Genomic DNA, 22,987 nt, shown 5'->3' with positions numbered 1-22,987 from the left:
CCTTTTATATTTCAACTTTCATCTTTAAAATAACTCTATGCTAAATCCTAAATATTTACTTCAATTTACATAAAGAACAGATAATTAAATTAAGAAATAGTTAATTTCATAATTATATTAGGAAAGAAATCCTTACAAATGATGCAGGATCCATGTCTTTTACAGTTTCTGATCTCCGATGACTGTTTCCCAAAGCATCTGGAGTCACACATTCTCTAAAAAAATTAGAGGAATGCACAGGTGCTGAATTTTCATGTATTCTATCTAAAGAAAAATAATGCATGAAAATAAAATTTTAACAATGAAATAAAAAGAATTTTCACAATGAATTAGTTTTCTAGTCTTAAAGTGTTTTTAATCTATGAAAAAGCTTTACAAATAGTGGCACACCTATTTTAAGGCTTAGTTTTATCAAAACTAAATTTCAATTAGATTGTTTAATCGATACATACTGTTTTTTTTAAAGTATATAGCTTTTAATTTGGATAAACAATTAAACCACAGTTGGTCACACTGGGCATAAACGTATAGCAGGATATTTGTTAAGAATTATTTAATAATATTAATTGGAATTTAGAAAAATTAGATAATATAAAAAAAAAAAAGTTGTGAAAAAGGTTTTAAAAAAATCCTTACTATAAGAATAATGCCATTCAGTGAGAATTCTGCCTCCCCAAAGATGTGACTTCTATAGCTTTAAACATTTATTTCAGTAAAAACACTGAAATTTCTCTCCAAACTTTATATGTTATAATAGTAATTCATTTCATTTACCATTCTGATTGATTAGATTAGCAATGGCTGGCCATCCAAATTTTAGAGGGATGGTGAGAGAGACACCTTATCATAAAGTTTTTGAGAAGTTTTTTTTTTTGAAAACCCCAAACACAAGAGGTATTAGAACCTATAGTACTTGGTACCGTGCTTGGGTTGGAGGTTGAGAAGATGAAATAAGATATTTGTTGACATTAGACTTGAACTTCGGTAGACTGTAATTTTCAGGAAATATGTATGAAGAATGATTCTTCCAGAAAATGGCAGTCAAAGAATAAACGAGGAAGATGAAAATTTAGTTCTGTGAGTTTGAAGTTGGACGGTAATTGTATGTTGGCTGGTGGCGACGTATTCGGACTGTTTGGAAAAAGAGAGCAGGAATTATAGAAGCCAATTCAGAAGAACAGTGCCAATGGAAATATCTGTACAAGAGGCATGCAGCAAAAACAGTATATCTATGAGACAGCGAGTGGAGAGACTCTGTTAGAGAGGAGTCATTAATTAACCTAACTGCCTTCTTCTGAATGGAATCTAGCAGCCTGAGAGAGGTTTTGGGGACACCACCCCAGATGTAGAAACAATATTCCAGGGTAGGAAGCATATGCAATGAATAGCTGTTTAGAAGAAAAGTAACGCTTAGAGCGAATGAGAAAACTAAGTTTTTTAGAAGTAGAGGAAGCAATATTTGTAATGTGCTTGTGCCAAGAGAGATTAGAAGTCAGGGTAATCCCCAAAATAGATATATCATCTTGCCTAGAAATCGGAGTGTTGCCAAAAATAAGCATAGGAGCAGAAGAATCCTTTTTGCGAGATATAAGACAAGACTGAGTTATAGAAGGATTGAAATCACCTAAGTTGTCTTTGCCCCATTGGAGAATTATCTGGAGATTGGCATTTAAGGAACTGTTAGCGGATATTCGAGAAATTGAGGCTTATAGAGCAGGGCAAGGTTTCTCAAACTGGAAAGTGGAATGCAATGTGCTATCATCGGCAAAACTATGGATAAGATTTCGGGTCAATGGAAAAAGGTCATTGATATACAAAAGGAAAAGAGTGGGGGAAAGAACTGAATCTTGGGTGACACCAGCATTAGTGGAGAAGTTAGAAGACAGAGAGCCATCTACCATCACATCAGTGAGCGGTCAGAGAGAAAACTGGATAACCAATTACAAATAATAGTTGGCAAACCATAAGATGGAAGCTTGTCTAGAAGATCTTTATGCCAAACATGAAAGCATTTGAGATGTCAAGAGCAACTGCTTGTGTTTCACCAAACTTTTCCATTGCATTTGTCCATATATGGGTAACAGAAGTCACAATATCATCAGTGGATCGACACTGACGGAATTCATACTGGCGATTATTGATCAGATGGAAGGTTTCTAGGTAGTTTAAGAGTTGGCAGTTAATTGATTTCTCCATTACTTTAGAAAGAGTAGAAGTAATTGCAATTGGATGATAATTGGATGGGAGGGACTTGTCACCCTTTTAGGAACTGGCTGGATATGAGCAAATTTCCAAGCAGAAGGAAAAAGCTTTGGACCTGCTAGCATTCCATTTTTCTTCCAACTCATGTATTAATGATCTTGGTAAAACACCTCCCAATATTCCCAACACGCTCCATTCAATGCCTCCTGTGGTCTTCCGTCAAAAGGATATCAGAAGGATTTTGATGAATCTTGATGCTCAGAAAGCTGCAGGTCTCAATGGTATTTCTCCACTTGTTCTCAAAACCTGTGCTCCTGAACTTACTCCTGTTCTTTTTTCACTTTCATATTCCAGAGGTGTTTTTCCTTCTGCTTGGAAATTTGCTCATATCCAGCCAGTTCCTAAAAGGGTGACAAGTCCCTCCCATCCAATTATCATCCAATTGCAATTACTTCTACTCTTTCTAAAGTAATGGAGAAATCAATTAACTGCCAACTCTTAAACTACCTAGAAACCTTCCATCTGATCAATAATCGCCAGTATGAATTCCATCAGTGTCGATCCACTGATGATATTGTGACTTCTGTTACCCATATATGGACAAATGCAATGGAAAAGTTTGGTGAAACACAAGCAGTTGCTCTTGACATCTCAAATGCTTTCATGTTTGGCATAAAGATCTTCTAGACAAGCTTCCATCTTATGGTTTGCCAACTATTATTTGTAATTGGTTATCCAGTTTTCTCTCTGACCGCTCACTGATGTGATGGTAGATGGCTCTCTGTCTTCTAACTTCTCCACTAATGCTGGTGTCACCCAAGATTCAGTTCTTTCCCCCACTCTTTTCCTTTTGTATATCAATGACCTTCTTCCATTGACCTGAAATCTTATCCATAGTTTTGCCGATGATAGCAGATTGATTACATTCCACTTTCCAGTTTGAAAAACCTTGCCCTGCTCTATCAGCCTCAATTTCTCGAATATCCGCTACCAGTTCCTTAAATGCCAATCTCCAGATAATTCTCCAATGGGGCAAATATTTCTCCAAAGACAACTTAGGTGATTTCAATCCTTCTATAACTCAGTCTTGTCTTATATCTCGCAAAAAGGATTCTTCTGCTCCTATGCTTATTTTTGGCGACACTCCGATTTCTAGGCAAGATGATATACAGTGAAACTTCTGCTAACGGACACCTCTCGTTAACGGACATCTCTCTACAACGGACATTTTCAAATTCCCCAACTCACCTCCATTGGTTTTAGCGTGTTTGCAGCTTCTGTCTAGCGGACATTCTCTGTAACGGACACGGACAGGCAATCTGCACTGTTTTGTTTAGATTAGCACTTAATTTGATCTCCCCATAACGGACTGCGGGAGAGCTCACGGCCCTTTTTCTAGGAACGTTTCTTCCACATATTGCCTCAATTTATTTCCGATTCTCTGAATTTTATCAAGGTTTACGTCGCGGTTGTAAACCCTTTTTCAAGAATTTTTAAGGCACGTGTAAAACTTCTGATGAATTCGGTGTGTGCAGGGGGCGGGGTGAATTTGGTCGGCCTTTCGTCTTTTGAGTTTCAGTTTTCAGTTTTGTTCAGTGTCGTGTGAAGTGCACAATGTCTTCTCGTAAACATTTAACTTTAAAAGATAAAGTCGAACTCATTAATGCGTATGATCGGCAAAAAAATAGTGTTCGCAATCTCGCTGCAAAATTCAAAATCGGGAAGACGCAGGTAAGCGGCATCCTAAAGAAAAAAAAAAAGAACTGCTCAAACAATTTTGGCAACACGGAAATGATCACGTTCAAAAATCATTCCCGTAAACTGTTGGACTTCAAATTGACAATGTTACATACGAGTGGTTTTGTCGCGCACGTGCTAAAAAAATTCCCATTAATGGGCCTATTATTAGGGAAAAGGCTTTGGAGGTTGCGAAATCTATGGGAGTAAATGAGTTCAAAGCTTCTGTGGGATGGCTAGACAAGTTCAAAACTCGGCATAAAATTTCTTGGAAAACCGTAAGTGGTTAAGGTGGATCTGTTGATACTGGAGTTGTAACAGAGTGGACCGTCAAATTGGAAGAGTTATGTCGTGATTTTGAAGCTAAGGATATTTACAACTGTGACAAAACGGTTGTTTATTAAAGCTCTTTCTGAAAAAACAATGAATCTAAAAAACGAAAAGTGCCAGGGCGGAAAAATTTCTAAGGAACGCTTGACTGTACTATTGTGTACAAATGTGCTGGGAGACTTTGAACAACCTCTTGTTATAGGAAAACCACAAAATCCTCGTTATTTCAAGGGCATAAAGTTGAATCTTTTGAATGTTGACTGGAAGTCTAATAAAAAAGCGTGGATGACACGAGATATCATGAGCGAATGGATAAGTCACTTTAACCAAATCATGATTCGTCAAAACAGAAAAATTATTCTTTTCATGGATAATGCTGCATCTCACCCGCACATTGAATTGTCCAACATTCAAATCGTTTTTCTTCCACCAAACACATCTGCAGAGTGTCATCCCTTGGATCAAGGGATAATAAAAAATTTTAAACTTCACTACAGAAAACGTGTTTTAAGACATCTCATTGCAAACATGAACGATGTAACATTTGCGAGTGACCTTGCAAAGAAAATCAGCATCCTAGATGCGATTCAGTGGATTTCCTCTTCAGTAAACGCAATTAGAAAACAAACTGTCGTGAACTGTTTTGTAAAGTCTGGCTTCTCAAACGCAAAAATTGAAGTTGTGAACAGCAATGTGGAGCACCAAGAAGAACAAGAACTTCAACATCTATTGATAATGTACGATACTTCAGCTACAAGTGACCCTGGCTACAAAGATATAGACTCGAACCTCACTACAGAAGATGGTGCTCTAGATATCAACGACATTATCATCGATATTTTTCAAGAAGTTCCTCATGAGGATGAAGAAATGGAAGGAGGTCATTCTGTCGAAGAACATATTAATGACGAACTGCCGATGAAAATAGAAGAAGCGCTCATACAAATCAATCGTTTAAAAATGTTTTTCGCCGCTGAAGAAGATACTGAAGGCCTGTCAATGGTTTCTTCACTCCAAACAAATGTTGAAAACAAAATTATCAGCCGGAAGAAGGTGCAGAAGAAAATAAGTGATTACTGTATGCATTTTTCTTAAGATAAAGTCATAATATGCATAGCACAATTGTATGTATATTATTTACAAAAATATTGTTCAAAATCTGTATATATTTTAATTTAATTTTACATTAAACGTTTAACGATTTTTCTTTCTTTCTTTTTTTTTTTCTCCCTCAGACTTCTTGTTAGCGGACACTTCTCTCTAACGGACACATTTTCGTTCCCCATGGCTGTCCGTTAAAGGGAAGTTTCACTGTATCTATTTTGGGGATTACCCTGACTTCTAATCTCTCCTGGCACAAGCACATTACAAATATTGCTTCCTCTACTTCTAAAAAACTTAGTTTTCTCTTTCGCTCTCAGCGTTACTTTTCTTCCAAACAGCTGTTCATTGCATATCCTCCCTACCATGGAATATTGTTTCTATATCTAGGGTGGTGTCCCCAAAACCTTAATTAGTAAAGGTATATACAGCCATTGTTATATATATATAAAAAAAAGGTTTGTCAAATGGAGTCAGAGTCACACAAGGGTGGTCTCACAAGTGATGAAATTTGTGGTGTGGAACCAGAGGATGTTGCAGATTTTATGGATTAAAAAAAAATAAATAAATAAAAAAAAAAGTCTAATATTAGTAGGGAGACCACTAGGTCAGCAAATTTCACACATAAATTGAGGAAGAATTGGAATTCTACACGTAAGCTGGAATTTCAGGATCAAAATACACTGAATGATGACTGAATTATGACCACCCCTATGAAAACTGAATGCGACCCATTGACCGTGAGGTACGAGAGTGCAGAGTTAGTCGACCTACGTAGCATAGATAAGGTGTCAGTGGTTCAGTAGATGGTAAAATTCCAAGCGTAATGGGTAAAAGGAAGGATTTATCGGACTTTGATAAAGGACAGATTGTGGGTGCTCGACGGGCTGGTGCCTCAATTTCCCAAAGGGCTGAACTGCTGGAGTGTTCAAGAGCCACTGTAGTTAAAGTGTACCAGGACTGGCATCAAAATGGTTAAACAATGACCCGACGGCAAAAGGTTGATGTTAGAGGTGAGTGCTGGGTCTGAAAACTCATACCTCGAGGTTGTCCCAGACATTCTCTCAGATATGCCAGACAAGCTGTACTTGCTACCTGGGAGTCTAAAACGCTGATGGAACTGATATTCGGGTGACACTCAAGTCAAGTGGACCCAATTTCGGCGAAGTCTGGACGGTCTGTGACAGCCAAATCCTCTGCTTGCACCTTCACGATGGTGGGACTGTTAATAATCCTGGGTATAACCTCCATGCACAAGTACATGGTGGGTGACCACCCAGGTGTGAACCAACGTAAGCAGGGGTCGAGGTGTGGCGCCCACACCACATGGAGGAACGCTGCCCCTCTATGTTACCAGGCAGTACTAGGTGGTAGAGGACTCTCATCAACCGGTGAAATACCACCACTTTGCTTATTGGAGGCTTGAAGTGGTTGAACCCATGTTTAGTCTCTAGAGCTAAGTTCCGGTCAACCCTTCCCTATCTCTTCCATCAATATGCAGTACGATTGATGACTTTTGAGGTTATGATAAACGTCGTGGCGAGATCCAATATTCCTTACATTTCGAGGGTACAGCTCTAAAACGGTGTTCGCAGGCCAGCCACTAGTTAGTACACCAGACTGAACCTATTGGTAACTCTCTAGGAAGCTTCCGGATCAGCTAGTGTATAATTTTGCTACCTCTACTCTGCCAGATAGTGACTGGAGGGAGTCCGAGTAGTGTGTATGCGGGGAGCATTGTCGAGGCCACGTTATGTCAAGGATCTGGGTATATTCTTGCCATGTGTACGACATATCCAAAAATTTCATTACTTCATACAGCATGTCCCACCTACTTTTTCTTACTATTGAATACACCATGAATTTTCAAATTAATTGAGCAAGCTTATCTGCGAAAAGATCTAAACCTCCCAAGGACTTCCTAATTCATTTCACAAATATACGTGGTCTCAATTCTAATCTCAACGATGTCCATTTCCACTTGCAGTCTGCAAAACCCCATGTACTTTTTCTGGCAGAATCTCAGTTATCGGTTGATTCATCTACTGCTCATCTCAGATGCCCAAATTATTCGCTGTATGATTCCTTTCGCCTCAAAGGTGGTACTTGTGCTTATGTCCATTCTGATATTCCCTGTCAGACACTTGGCAATTTGGAATCTCCTCTCTTTGATCTTCTCTGGCTTAAAATCTCTGTACCTCATTGTGTTAAATTCATCTGTTGTCTCTACCATTCTCCCAATTCCACTAATCACTTGGAGCTCTTTGACTTCCTCTCTTTGCAACTTGACTTTCTCCAGTCCAACTTTCCTAACAGTGAAGTAATTTTCCTTGGTGATTTTAATGTTCACAACTCCAGCTGGCTTCCGTTTTCTAGTCACACCGACCCAGCAGGTCGAGATGCTGAGGCTTTTGCAATTACTAATGACCTAGCACAGATTGTTCATTTACCTACAAGAATACTGGACAATCCTAATCATGCAGCCAATACGCTTGATCTTTTTCTCACACAAACTTTTGGCTTGTTTCAACGTCTACAGAAAGGATAGACAGGATAGGAAGGGGGGAGGGGTTATGCTATTAGTTAAGAAACACATAAAAACCAAGGAAGTGAAGCCAGTCGACATCGCTGGACAGTGCAGCGTTGAGTCAGTTTGGTGTGCCATAAGCATTGGGAGATCAAAAGAAAAAAAAAAAAAAAAAAACACTTCCATTTCACCCCTTCGTTCGTTCGAAATACCTGTCCAGCTCAGCCTTAAATTTATTTAGGTTATCAACTTCCACAACAAGGGATGGAAGTCTTTTCCACAACCAACTACCCACTGGCTAAAGGCAAATTTCCGCACATCTATCCTATATCTGCCTTTCCTCAATCTGAATTAAGCCCTCTCAGGTGATTATTCTGAGCAAGAGAGAGAGAATCCCATCGGCATTGAGCATGCTCAAACCATTCAAGGCTTTATACACCTCTATCAGATCACCTCGCTGGTGCCTAGTCTCCAGACACTGTAATTTGCAAAACTTAAGCCTTTCTTCGTAAGAGCAACCCTTTGTTCCATTCACTAATCTTGTTGCCCTTTTCTGTACTCGTTCTAGCAGCTCTACATCCTTCTTAAAATGAGGCCTCCAGACCTGTATACAGTACTCAAGGTGTGGCCTGACCATTGCCTTATACAAGGGAATAATCACCTCCTTATCCCTGCTAGAAAAATTCCTGTATATCATTGACAGGACACCAGGAGCTACTCTTGTAGCCCGTCTGCACAGCTCAGAGAACTTCATATCTGCCTGCACAACCACCCCCAGGTCCCTTTCATTCTCTGCCACTGTCAGTGTAGTACCACAGAGTTGATATGTTGCTCTGGGGTTGCTGTTTCCCATATGTAGTACTTTACATTTGTCAATGTTAAACTTCATTTGCCACCTCTCAGCCCATCTGCTAAGCCTCTAATGCTATTAAAATGTATTGCAATGCTAATGCCTTTCCAGATCCTGTTGCAGCAGCAGCATAGCATCAGTAGTGTCCTTAACAACCCTGCCAACATTTGTATCGTCTGCAAACTTGGACATAAGCTTGATATACCATCATCAATATCATTTATAAATACAGAAAACAATAATGGACCCAACACTGAATCCTGAGGGAATCCACTAACCTAAAGGACTGTAGACTCAGCAATAATGATAATTTATTCTCACTGGATGTTACTTCGTTATATATAAATGCAAATGTTAAATACACATTAGATAATCTTTGGAATATGTTAAATAATAACTCTATACCGATTAATTATTCGAAGCTTCCCATTAAAGAAATTTTACACTTGATTAAGATCTTAGTTGAAGCTAACCATATCACCATTTCAGACAAGGTATATAAACAAATTTTTGGTTTGCGAATGGGATTGAATCTAAGTGGATTAATATTGGAGGTCTAGCTCTCAATGATTGAGCGTATACATTTAATGCCTTTTCTACCTTGGTATTACATATTATGGGAGGTATTTAGACTACATTCTTGTTATTACCCGTAGTTACACTATTCAAGGCATTTTACATTCGTTTAATAATATTCATCCTAGACTGAATTTTACATCGGAAAGGGAAAATATTGAAACAATGTTATTAAATTTTCTAAATTTCATGCTTACTCGGGATGCAAATAAAGTTCAATTTAACATATACCGAAAACTGACAAACACCAATATGCTGCTGCATTATAACAAGTATCACTCGTTCACCTACAAAAGGTTTATTATTTTTAATCAAGTTCCCAATGCCCATAAATATTCAACAATGGAATCTGCTTTAGAAAATACAGATTACCAGCAAATTCTTAAACAGAGGTTATCCCCTTCTACAATAACCCAAATTAGGGTGTAAGCTAAGGACAGGATACACAAATCTATGCCAACCAACAATAGTAACATCAAAAAATACTTTATTTCTGTCCCATATTTTGAACAGTAGCACAAACAGCTTAAGATTCCTTCAAGAGAGCAAATTTAAAATTGTGCCCAGACCAATATAGAAATTACACGTTATACAAAACCACTCAGTCCTTTCCTCTTTCACTACACAAGAAAATGGCCTGGTGTACAACATTTCTTGGAGTGATTGCAACTCGTCTTACCAGGGTTCGACTTGATACACTCCAGATTTGAGAGTAAAGCGGCATACATGCTCAGTCCATGCTTCTCATTCAGAAGTGTCACAATTGGTATTTTTTTAACGACCTTTCATGCCATTAACGAAAACATTTTTATTCAAAAAAGACCAAAATACTTAGTGTCTACTGTAATTATATGAGACTATAAATTGCAGAAACCATCGAAATTAAATCACACGAGAATTCTATTAATGTTTGTTGTTCATATCTAATTTCTGATTCATGATCTTTTACACACATTCGTGAAGACAAATATTATTATTAGCTATATTGTGCAAGGAAGCCTGAGGCTTATGCTGCAACAGCCAAAAAAAAAAAAAAAAAAATTCCCTAGCTATCCTGAGAGAGAGAGAGAGAGAGAGAGAGAGAGAAAAGTAGAAGGGAATCACCAAGAAAAAGAATGATGATATCCAGGTCAGGACTGAGTGTGCCAAGCCCATACTCACCAGATGTGAGCCTACGGGGTTAATTTGTGGTCTTTTATGCGCATGCATGAAGACAAATAATCTCTTTATTTAAGATTCCAGCTCACATATACTCTGTAATTTCCATTCCTGGTCAAAAAGCCCAGTCACCTCCAGAAAGGAGTCTTTTTTTTTAAATTTACATTAAACTTGTTTTAATTTTTTTAAATTGTTTTTTTAATTGTTTAATTAATTGTATTAGTGTAATCATTTTGAGTTAATTTTATATTCGTTTTAATTGCTGGAGAGTGTCATTAGGAATTGTTCTATGTATCATATTGAGGTAAATTTCTCTTATTCTTCTACAAATATTGAAATACACGTATTAGGCATCATAGCTGTTTCATACTAATCAAAGTTACCCATTCGGTACTCTTATGAACATGAAATATAAATTATGGGATACTATTTCCACATGTTGGCCAATTTCTGCTAGACAGATGCCTTCCACTGTAAGAAACTGATTAATAATGTTGTTATCATTGTTTCTCTGTGTCACTCTTGGCATATACAGGCCAGCAACTTTGCTCTAGCGATCAGTTCTATTATTCATACTGATCCCAAGATTTACACCAATGGCTGCACAGAATTTAAATTCAGATAACAATGTAGAAAACCAAAATCTCATTATCATTTCAAACTGTCTTATATTCACAACTCAGAAATAAATAATAATTGATAAAACACTAAACTAAAATGGTAAATTAATTTATTAAAAAAAAAACAAAATACTTTTGGGAAAAGAAATTTAATGCCACAGAAACGTAGCAAGCTGACATTTAAAAAGAATTTTTAAATTAGCATCCACAAATCATTAATTTATGGATTCCCATAAAAACCAAAAATTCAAGCACTCCCATCCCCTGAAAGTTATGAGGTTTATTCACAAGACAAACTGATCCCTACCAACTCCCCTACCAATATAATTATACCTATTTGCAACAAAATTTCTTTAAAACTGAAAAACCCCAAATAAAATTACTACTGTAAGCAACTATATGGATTCTGTTAAAGTCATAAAAACACTCATGTGTTTGCATACATAATGGAGAGGTCTACAAGCAGAAGGTCCTTTATTAGCTGCCTTTTTTCTCTCATTCTATATACCTTTTGGTCACAATTCATGGTACCTACTGTTAATGAAGGCAGGGTGTTTCTTAGACCAAAGTTTGGTTGATGAGAAACACCCTACTTATATAAGCAGCGAGTATCATGAATATGTTGATCATAATACAGTGGATTCCGGTTATTTGGACCAGCAGTTAATCGGGGCAGCCGTTTATTTGGGACAAATCTTAAAGAACAGAACCCCAATCGAGAAAATAGCAAGGGTTTACTTTGCTTAATTGGGACAACATGCCATTTAATCGGGGCATGAGGGCGCCTCCGTAGCCAGGTGGGAAGGAGCAGCAGTGCGTAGTACACGCTTCTTGATTAGACCGGGGTTCGAGCCCATCACCACCAAATATGGAGGATGCGGAAAGGTCAGGGAATGACCACCGCATATCCCGGAGCAATATGGCCTTAGTTGCTAATGCTCCTAAAAACCAAATAACAAACAAACAAACAACAAACGGGGCATGAGACCGCAGCACTCGAGATTACCATACGATTGTCACCGCCCATACCACATTCTCCAGTCCTATTTCTGGAGGTCACAACCGTTAAACAATTAGCAGTTTCTGATGTTAGTGCAATCTATTATAAACGGAGAGTAAACTTGATCTTATTGATTTTGTGATAATACCGACACGGGGAATTCTGTGGGTGTTTACACTTCCATGAAATCTTCAATCATATAAAAAATAAATTTTCAGAATCTTCTCTTCATTCCTAATTTTTAAGCTTTGCAACTTGTTAACTCCATTCTCACTTGAGTATCGTGTTACTTGCGATTTGTGTGTGCCGTGTTCTTTGTTATTGATTGCTTATCTTTTAACTGTTTTAAATTTTAATCCCCACCCACAAATGTTAGTAAACAGAAATATCACCTAGTTAGTATGTATATATTACAGTACATATTAATTAAGCTATGCACGAAATGGTAAATTTATTTTCATTTTGCTAACCTGCGGAAAATATTCTTCCGATTTTCACATATCATTTAATTTTTTAATTGGTAAGGTAGTAGTAGTAGTAGTAGTAGTGGCATGTGATGCAAGAAAGAAAATGTATGAGCTTATGCAGCATCAGCCAAAAAAAAAATAAAAAATCACACCATTCCCTCCAAATGCCTGTCCAGTTCCTCCTTAAATTTATTCAACCTATCAACTTCCACAACGAGAGATGGAAGTTTGTTCCAGCAATTAACCACCCGCTGGCTAAAGGCAAATTTCCGTACATCTATTCTACATGTCTTTTCTTAATTTGAATTTATGCCCCCTTAGGTTCGTAATCTGAACAAGTGGAAGGATCAAATCAGAATTCAGCGTGCTGAACCCATTCAAGGCCTTATACACCTCAATCAGATCACCGCGCAGGTGCCTAGTCTCCAGCCACTGCAATTTGCAGAACTTAAGCCTCTCTTGATAAGAGGATCCCTTCATTCCCCTCACCAATCTTGTTGCCCTTCTCTGTACACGCTCTGTAAGGTAATAAAGTGTAAATCTGTACTTAATATATCTTTACTTTTATAGCCTGTGGATAATATTCCTGTTATTTTCGCTAATTAGAATTGCTGTTTAATAGAATTAAAATTCAATTCACAAACGTGATCACAATGACTGGCACTTACTACATATCGTACAGTGAACGGTATTTTACTCTGGTGAGTCTATCGTAACATGATTTGATTGTACAGAAAATCAATCGTATAGCTGTATTTTTAACTATTTATGTGAAACTTCGCATAATTGGGGCAGCTACTTAATCAGGCCAAAATGCACTAGTCCCGACATGTCCCAAACAACCGGATTCGACTATATTAGCATTAGTAGAGGCATATGATGCAAGAAAGCAAGCTTATAAAAAAAAAAAAAACCCTCCCAATTCACCAATAAATTCACTGCAAATGTTTGTCTAGTTATGCCTTGAATTTATTTAAGCTGTCAACTTCTACAACGACAGATAAAAGTTTCTTCTAGCAATCAACCAACCACTGGCTAAAGGCAAATTTACACCCATCTACTCTATTTTCAAATTTGAATTTATATACGCTTCGGGGCCTAATCTGGGCAAGAAGAAGTATCCCATGAACATTCAGCTTGCTCAAACCATTCAAGGCCTTAATACACCTCAATCAGGTCACCTCGCAGGTGACTACTCTCCAGACACTGCAATCTGCAGAACTTAAGCCCTTCTTTGTAAGAGCAACACAGTTCCACGTTGCTCTTCTCTGTACTTGTTCCAGCAGCTCTACATCCTTCCTAAAATAAGGCCTCCAGACCTGTATACAGTACTCAAGGTGTGGTCTGACCATTGCCTTATACAAGGGAACAATCACCTCCTTATCCCTGCTAGCAAAATTCCTGTATATCATTGACAAGACACCATGAGCTTCTCTTGCAATTTGTCTGCACTGCTCAGAAAACTTCATATCTGACTGCACAATTACCCCCGTACTTTTTTCATTCTCAACCACCCTGAGTATAGTACCACACAGTTCATACTTTACTCTGGGGTTACTGTTACCCATATGCAGCACTTAACATTTGTCAATGTTAAACTTCATTTACCGCCTCTCAGCCTATCTGCTAAACTTTTCTAGATCCTGTTCCAGTAGTGTACTGTCATTAGTGTCATTAAAAACCCTGCCAACCTTCGTATCGTCTGCAAACTTGGACATTAAGCTTGATATATCTCATCAATATAATTAATAAATATGGAAAACAACAATGGATCCAACACCGGAACCATGAGGGACTCCACTAATAAAATTAGTCCACGAAGAGCAGTGTCCATTGATAACCATTCTATGACTTCTCCCACTCAACCATCCAAATTGGAGCAGTACGACATTAAGGGCAGCCATTAACAACCCTGCCAAAGGTTGGCAGGGTTGTTAATGACAGTAATGGCAGTGTGCTACTGCAACAGGATCTAGAAAATTTGGGCAGATGGGCTAAGAAGTGGCAACTGAAGTTTAACCTTGACAATTGCAAAGTACTGCATATGGGTAGAAGTAACTCCAGCGAAACGTACAAACTGTGTGGTGCTACACTTCAGGTGGTAGAAAATTAAAAAGACCTGGGAGTAATTGTGGAGTAGGATATGAAGTTTTCTGAACAATGCAGACAGGCTGCCAGGGCAGGTCATGGGGTTTTGTCAATGATATATAGGAATTTTGCTAGCAGGGAAAAGGAGGTGATTGTCCCTCGTATAAGGTCTTGAGTACTGCGTACAGGTCTGGAGGCCTCATTTTAGGAAGGATGTAGATTTGCTTGAGCGTGTACAGAGAAGGGCAACAAGATTGGTGAGGGGAATGAAGGGATCCTCTTACCAAGAGAGGCTTAAGTTCTGCAAATTGCAGTGGCTGGAGACTACGCACTTGTGCAGTGATCTGATTGAGGTGTATAAGGCCTTGAATGGGTTGAGCACACTGAAGTCTGATGAGATCCTTCCACTTGTTCAGATTACGAACCTAAGGGGGCATAAATTCAAATTAAGAAAAGACATGTAGAATAGCTGTGCGGAAATTTGCCTTTAGCCAGTGGGTGGTTAATTGCTGGAACAAACTTCCATCTCTCATTGTGGAAGTTGATAGGTTAAATAAATTTAAGGAGGAACTGGACAGGCACTTGGAGGGAATGGTGTGATTTTTTTTTTTTTTGGCTGATGCTGCATAAGCTCATACACTTGCTTTCTTGCATCACATGCCACTACTACTACTACTATTTGCACTTAATGCCATACTGCTCTAATTTGTACAGTAGTCTCCCAGGTGCAACAGTAACAAAAGCTTTCCTAAAATCCAAGTATATGATATCAAAATTCTTTTTTGCATCCAATCAAACTGGTCCGACAATACTTCCACTTAACAAACCCATGCCGTGTCTGAACTACAGTCTTATCTAGATGAACCTGCAGTGCGTCTTTAACCAATGCCACTATTAATTTTCATGGAACAGAAGTTAAACTAATAGGTGTGTAATTACTTGTGTCACCCCTTGATCCTTCTTTGGGGTCACATTTACACATCTCTAGTCCATGGGGACCTCCCCTTCGTCCAAGGAAGCTCTAATAATTATGGCTAAGGATTTGCTTACTTCCTTTGCTGCCTCCTTTAATATAACTGAATAGATTCCATCCACCCCAGGTGTTTACCTTCAACAATTTCTGTTTCACTTTGTTCTCAGTTATTGCAAAATCATCTAGCTCACTGCTAGAGTTTAATTCACCTCTGGCATTCCCCTTCCTGAATAACTCGTGTGTAAATGTGGATGCAAAATACTCATTCAGTTTGTCAGCTACCTGAGCAGGATTGTCAACAGTCAAACCATCAATAGCAAGAGGACCAATCTGATTAATCCCCTTAATTCTAGAGTTTATACATGTAAAGCACTATTTGCTGTTTTTCATTGTATCCTTTGCCAGGGGTTTCTGGTAATCTGCCTTCACCTGCCTAAACTCCTTTGTGACTTGATTACAGACCAGCTTATATCTACCATAGGCTTCTGTGTCATTGATAATTTATATGCGTCCCATGCATTTTTCTTTTCTGCCATGCATCTCGTTGGTTCATCTGACATCCATTTAGGCCTAAACCTTGAACAGTATTGCTTAGTTGGCATGAAAAGCCTAGTAGCTTTCAAGATTAATTCTTTGAATGCTTCCCATTTAGAGTTTGCTGTTGGTAACATAACATTGCTGTTGGTAATAATATCAGTTGGTCCCACTGTACATAATTTAAAAACTGACTCAGACCTCCACTGTCACCTTTACGGAAGCAAAAAACGTTCACTTTACCTCAGGCTGTAGTTACATCTTTGAATAAATCCCACATCAGTGCACTGTGGGTAGGAGCAGCAGTACATAGCACACGCTTCTTGATTAGACCGGGGTTCGAGCCTGTGACCACCAAATACGGAGGATGTGGAAAGGTCAGGGAATGACCACCGCATATCCCGGAGCAATATGGCCTTAGTTGCTAATGCTCCTAAAAACCAAATAACTAACTAACTAACTAACTTTACACTAATAACATTAGTCCTCGAAGAGCAGTGTTCATTTAAACCTTCATCCAGTTAAACCTTCATCTAGACTCTTTTCTACCCAAGCTTTATAATCTGATTCTTTTCGATTAGAGGAAGAGGTTTGGGAGAGTGGTCCCCCAGATAACAAGAAGGAAGAGCTCTATGATGCCATTGCTGCATCCTTAGCACAGTTGCCAGAATCCACGTTTAGTCATTGGATGAGCAAGAGTTCTTTGGCAGAGGCCCTCGATGATAAATTGGATTTTGAGGAGTTGGATCGGTATATTAATACTATTTTGATGGGCATGGATGTAACTATTAGGAGGGCCAGGAGGGCTCCCCTAGTTACTCAGGATGTTACTGCACATCCAGTTATTTCTAAAAGGATGAGAAGAAAAATGGAGTATGCTGCTACCCAAAAATTACTTGTGCCACCCGACATTTTTTCAATTGATGACTTCTTTAAGTTCTGCTCAGACTTATTTTGTGAAGGCATGCCTAGTTTCCAGTATCCTGCTAGGTCATCTATCAAGCTGATGATGAGCTTTGTAGTTATACAAACGAACGGATCATCTCAGATGAATTAAAGGCTGCTTTTCCTGGAGTTCATTCATCACCAGAACCAGATGGTGTGTCATCTCTATTTCTACGTAATATTCCAATTCAGATCGTCATCGATTTGTTGCATGTGTTCTTATGGGCAGATAAACTTCCAAAATCTTTATACCGGGCACACACGGAGTTTATTCCAAAGAAGAATGCTTCTAGCCCCTCTGAGTATAGACCAATTTCAGTTTCTTGTTATAACTAGAACATATCATAAGGTGTCCCATCTGTCTACAATTATCAAGTTGGATCCTCGAAATGAGCTTTTGTTCCAATTGATGGGACCGCAGAGAACATTGCAGTGTTGTGAGCTCTTCTATATACATCTAGGTTGTTGTTATTTGGTTTTTAGGAGCATTAGCAACTAAGGCCATATTGCTCCGGAATATGCGGTGGTCATTCCCTGACCTTTCCGCATCCTCTGTATTTGGTGGTGATGGGCTCGAACCCCAGTCTAATCAAGAAGCGTGTGCTACGCACTGCTGCTCCTTCCCACCTGGCTACAGAGGTGCTATACATCTAGGAAGAATTTTCGCCATCTGTATGTTGCAACTCTTAATATAAAAAATGCTTTCGACTCTGTGGCCCATCCAGATATTATAGAAGCTCTTCAGAGGTATCACGTACCTGTGTAATTTCTAAATTATGTTTGTTATTTGGTTTTTAGGAGCATTAGCAACTAAGGCCATATTGCTCTGGGAAATGCAGTGGTCATTCCCTGACCTTTCCGCATCCTCCGTATTTGGTGGTGACAGGCTCGAACCCCAGTCTAATCAAAAAGCGTGTGCTACGCACTGCTGCTCCTTCCCACCTGGCTACGGAGGCGCCTCTAAATTATGTGACTGTGCTATATAACTCTTCAAGTACTGTAATGAGGTTCATCAGTAAAAGTCATCATGTTAATCCCGTTAATCACAGGCAGCGTAAAAAATAAGGAATAAAAAATGCCCAGGCCCAGATCTTCTGGAGCCGGAGATTATTAAAAATGTAGTAGACATCTCTCCGCAGACTTTACTAAACTTCTTCAACACATGCCTGAAGACTGGAGTCTTTCCAACCAACTGGAAAATGGCCAACGTCAAATTAATTCTAAAAAATCCTATGAAGCCACCCGAACAACCTGAATCATACCGGCCAATTTCCCTGCTCCCAGTTGCTAGTAAACTCCTTGAAAAGATGCTTCACAAGCGACTCCTGCACAACTATGAAGCTGCAAATCTCATGATGCCCACACAGTTTGGGTTCAAACCCGGAACCTCAACAGTGGATGCTCTCAACAGCCTCCTAAGTTTGGCTGCTGCCTGTGAAGTACTTCTTGGTTATTTCGGTCGATTTTGCTGGGGCGTTCAACACTATCTGGTGGCTGAGCGTCCTGGCCAGACTGCGGAAGGCAAAAACACCCATCGACCTTTACAAAATAATGAAGTCATATTTATCCAAGAGAAAAATACAAGTAGTGACTCCGTACAAGAAACTGACCAGGCCTGTTTACAGGGGCTGGCCCTAGGGCTCGGTATTGGGACCGCTCCTCTGGAGTATGGTATTGGATGAGTTTCTGTCCTTCGACCTGGGGAAGGTCCACTCACAGGCATTTGCAGATGACCTGATACTGACTGTTGCCGCAGACAATCGACTTCAATTGGAAACCCAGGCAAATCGAGCAATTCAAATTCTACAAGACTGGATGAAGGTCCATTTTCTTAAGATCTCGCCGGGAAAAACCTACTCAATGCTACTGAAAGGAACATTAAATCTCCGTAGACCACCGCAAATTAAAGTAGAAAATACAACTATCAAACTACTCAGTGAGATGAAATATCTAGGAATCATACTGGACAGGAACCAATCTTTCAACCCACACTTGAAACATATCTGAGAGAAAATCAGGAGATATTCTGCACTTGTCTCAAGAATAGCTAAAAGGGATTGGGGACTCAAGAGGCACACCTTGGGACTGTATTACAAAACGACATTTATACAAGCCATAACTTACGCGTCACCCATCTGGTTCCAGAAAGCAACTACTGCAGTTAACAGACGGACACTAGATTCCATCCAGCGGACAATACTCCTCTCTATTACACGGGCCTGCTGCACTGTGAGTACACATGCTCTGCAAGTTCTGGCGGGAGCACTCCCCCTTGACCTTGAGGTGGTGCGTTGTGCCATGGTGCAGCATCTCGCAAAAGGGCTTCCCTGCACCTTCCTGGGCCACTCCATTGACCATACAGGAAACCTGAAAAGAGAGAAAACAAAACTCGCCACCCACCTGCAGCAGGTCTGGCAGGATAGGTGGTCAGAATCCACAAAAGGGGAAATAACAAAGAAATTTCTGCCTGATGTCGGAAGATTATACCCAAAAGCACCATCATGGTTTCACCCTGGACTATACACTACGTATCTTTTAACAGGTCATGGGGCCCTGAATGCCAAACTAAACAGTTTTAAATTAGTAAACGATCCCCGCTGTGTCTGTGGGGAAGTGGAGACATGGTCTCACATAATGTACAACTGTGAAAACTATGAGGATCTCCGCTGCCTCCTGATGACAAAGCTGACTTGCTTCCCTCGCGATAGGGAATCAAACCTGTTGGACTCGCAAGAGGAGTATAAGGAGTTGACAAAATTCGCCCAGGGACTGTTCACCCGAAGGAGGACACTTATTGCTATCTACAGGGATCAAGAACAGGCAGCACGACTAAACTAACCATCCTTGGACTCAACGAAACTGGCTCTCACCCAGATACAAGATCTTCCTTTGGGACTCTATAGATTTTTTTTTTTTTTTTTTTTTTAAGCCATGCTCCCTTGCGTGGCCCTTTGCCTCCACTCCCCGGGCAGGAGGGGGAGGTGACTTCTGGGCTCCTCCTCCCCTCGCCGCCCCTCTCTTCCCTCTGGTGGGGCATGGGCCTGCTCACTGATTTGGGGGGTCATCTTCTCTATGGATCCCTTATTTCTGTCTTTTCCCCCAGCCTTCAGTCTCCCCACCCCCTCTCTCTCTCTTTTAATTATAATTACTAGTCTCTGAATCATTGTGAAATCGCTTGAGCCCTACACCCAAAAACTTAACATTTATTTGCATAAATAGTACTTCTTTTTGGCTGACCCATAACGGTTTTTTTTTTTTTTTAAGGTCATAGCCACTGAAATCTAAGGAAATTAGGTGGCAGGACCTGCCAGAGTAAATAACTATAATAGTGGTGTACCTGGTCTACCTCCACGAGGCAGAGTGTGGACAATGTTGGGTCCCATTAGGGGCCCAGCGGCTAAATGACCAGAGGAACAACGGCACACGACATTACACATGTACAAAATCCATACACTTTTAAACCTCTGGCATTGACAGTATTCTGTTTCATACCGACAATGCATAGCACGCAGAGATGGGGGAAACCTCTGGTGCTGTTTGACACTAAACACACTCTACACTCTAATCCTACAAGGATCCCCTGTCCTCTCTATCGTTCAACATGGAAATTGATATGTTGTTAAAAAGTGTACCAAATTAGTCACATTATCCCTTTTGAGCCATAATGTAAATGCAGTGGCATTTGCTGACAACCTCATTCTAGCAGCTAACACCTCGACAGGTCTTCAGTGTCTTCTTGAGAGAGCTAATGTTTTCTTGAATAAAAGAGGTTTACTTATCAACTTGAATAAATCACAGACAGTCTCCACTGTTTCTTCCAGGCAGGAGAAGGAGAAAGTCCAGGAGGAGAGGTGCTTTTTGGGTGAGGAGATGCTGCTCTGGTCTGAGTCATGATTTCTATTCAAGTTCATATATAAACCTATGCAGGTTGAATTTCGATTCTTCAGAGAGTATGACGGTGTCCCACGGCTCTTTTGTCCATGAAACATGCATTTCAGCCCAAGCAAGTCGCTTCTTCCTCATTTGTTGGGTCAACAAAAGCTTCTTCTTCTTCTTCTTCTTGGGCCAATAGTCATGCAGACCACATTCCGAAAGCAGTCTTTGGATAGTTCGTTCACTTGTTTCAACACCAGAGGCCATCTCAAAGTCCAGTTTTAGAACAGCAGCACATGATTACGAAGGCATAGCCATTTCACATATCGATCTTTGGAAGGTGTAGTCACTCTCTTACGGCCTGACCCAGGTCTTCTCTTCATGTCACCAGTTTCACGCTTTAATTTCAGCACCCGGGGATACTGTTGACTGGTGGCAGCCTATTTTATCAGCAATAGCACGTGTAAAAAGTCTTGTTAGGACTGAGCACAGCCACACTTTTTTTTCTTGGTGTGAACTAAGCAAATGGAACCATGCTGACACTTCCGCAAAACAGGATACTAATGAGTGCATATACTCTTCCAATGCAGTATCGCCTCAGCCGGAACTGGCTGAGGCGATACCCTGCAATTATTGTCTGATGCAATGGAAGTGTTATCTGATGCAATACCTTTGCTTTGCAACAAACCAAATGACTGTAATAAAACAATATCTTATACGTTTCACTACAAATGTTATTTTTTTTTAAGGTAATGCAGTTTTTTTTTATTCACTACAGTATTATGTTGGCTACCACTGCCATTAATGTGAGAATAATGAAAATAAAAATTATTCAAACTGTCAGCCTCAACTACCTACATGTGAGGGCAACTTGTTCCAGCAGTCAATGACTCACTGGCTAAAAGAAAAGCTATCAAGTTCCACAATGACAGATTTGTCCAGCAAACAATCACTCACTGGCCAAAGGCAAATTTCCGCACATCTCTGCAACTGTCTTTCCTCAATTTGAATTTATGCAATTTGCAGAACTTAAGCCTTTCTTGGAAACAGCACCCCTTTGTTCCCCTCACAAATCTCACTGCCCTTCTCTGTACTCATTCCAGAAGCTTTACATCCTTCCTAAAATGAGGCCTGCAGACCTATATGCAGTACTCAAGGTGTGGCATCACCGTTGCCTTATACAAAGGGATAATCAAATCCTTATTTCTGCTAGCAAAGTTCTTATACATCATTGAAAAGATCCTTTGAGCTGCTCTGAAAGCACGTCTGCATGGCTCAGAAAATTTCATATTTGACTGCACAATTACCCCCAGGTCTTTTTCATTCTCCACTAACCTAAGTATAGTAAAGCACAGTTGGAATTTTACTCTGGGGTTACTGCTACCCATATGTAGTACTTTGCATTTGTCAATGTTAAACTTCAGTTGGCACTTCTAAGCTAAGCTGCCCAACTAATCAAGATCCTGTTGCAGCAATGTACCATCACTGATGTCATTAACAACCCTGAAAACTTGGACATTAAGCTTGATATAATTTCATCAATATGACTGATAAATATAAAAAAATAACAATGGGCCCAACACCGAACACTTGGGGACTACACTAATACAACACATCCACTGTCCATGAAATATGCGTTTCATGGACAGTGGATGTGCTGCATTATTATTATTATTATTTCTCTACTGGATGTTCTGTATAATTATTATTATTATCTTAAACCATGGAATCCAGTACTACAGGCCCATTTTCCTTTACACTAATAGGCGCCTCCATAGCCAGGTGGGAAGGAGCAGCAGTACATAGAACATGCTTCTTGATTAGACCGGGGTTCGAGCCCGTCACCACCAAATACGGAGGATGTGGAAAGGTCAGGGAATGACCACCGCATATCCCGGAGCAATATGGCCTTAGTTGCTAATGCTCCTAAAAACCAAATAACTAACTAACTAACTAACTAACTTTACACTAATAACATTAGTCCTCGAAGAGCAGTGTTCATTGAT

At 39.6% G+C, this 22,987-nt stretch overlaps 1 protein-coding gene across 1 annotated transcript in view; it reads right to left on the bottom strand.

The window, feature by feature from the left end:
• mus201 (rad2 superfamily protein mus201) overlaps window positions 1–22,987 on the bottom strand; it is a 289,622-nt gene that overhangs the window by 98,582 nt on the left and 168,053 nt on the right. Inside the window, exon 6 of the mRNA XM_090384178.1 lies at window positions 137–264. Within this exon, the coding sequence (XP_090240304.1) occupies window positions 137–264 (128 nt within the window). The remainder of the gene's footprint in view (window positions 1–136; window positions 265–22,987) is intronic.

Source organism: Mastigoproctus giganteus, chromosome 1 (genome assembly GCF_048544385.1).
Source record: "Mastigoproctus giganteus isolate SK-2022 chromosome 1, ASM4854438v1, whole genome shotgun sequence".
Classification (NCBI taxonomy): Eukaryota; Metazoa; Arthropoda; class Arachnida; order Uropygi; family Thelyphonidae; genus Mastigoproctus; species Mastigoproctus giganteus.
The sequence above is the reverse complement of the archived record's forward strand: the minus strand, read 5'-3'. Positions and strand labels throughout refer to the sequence as shown.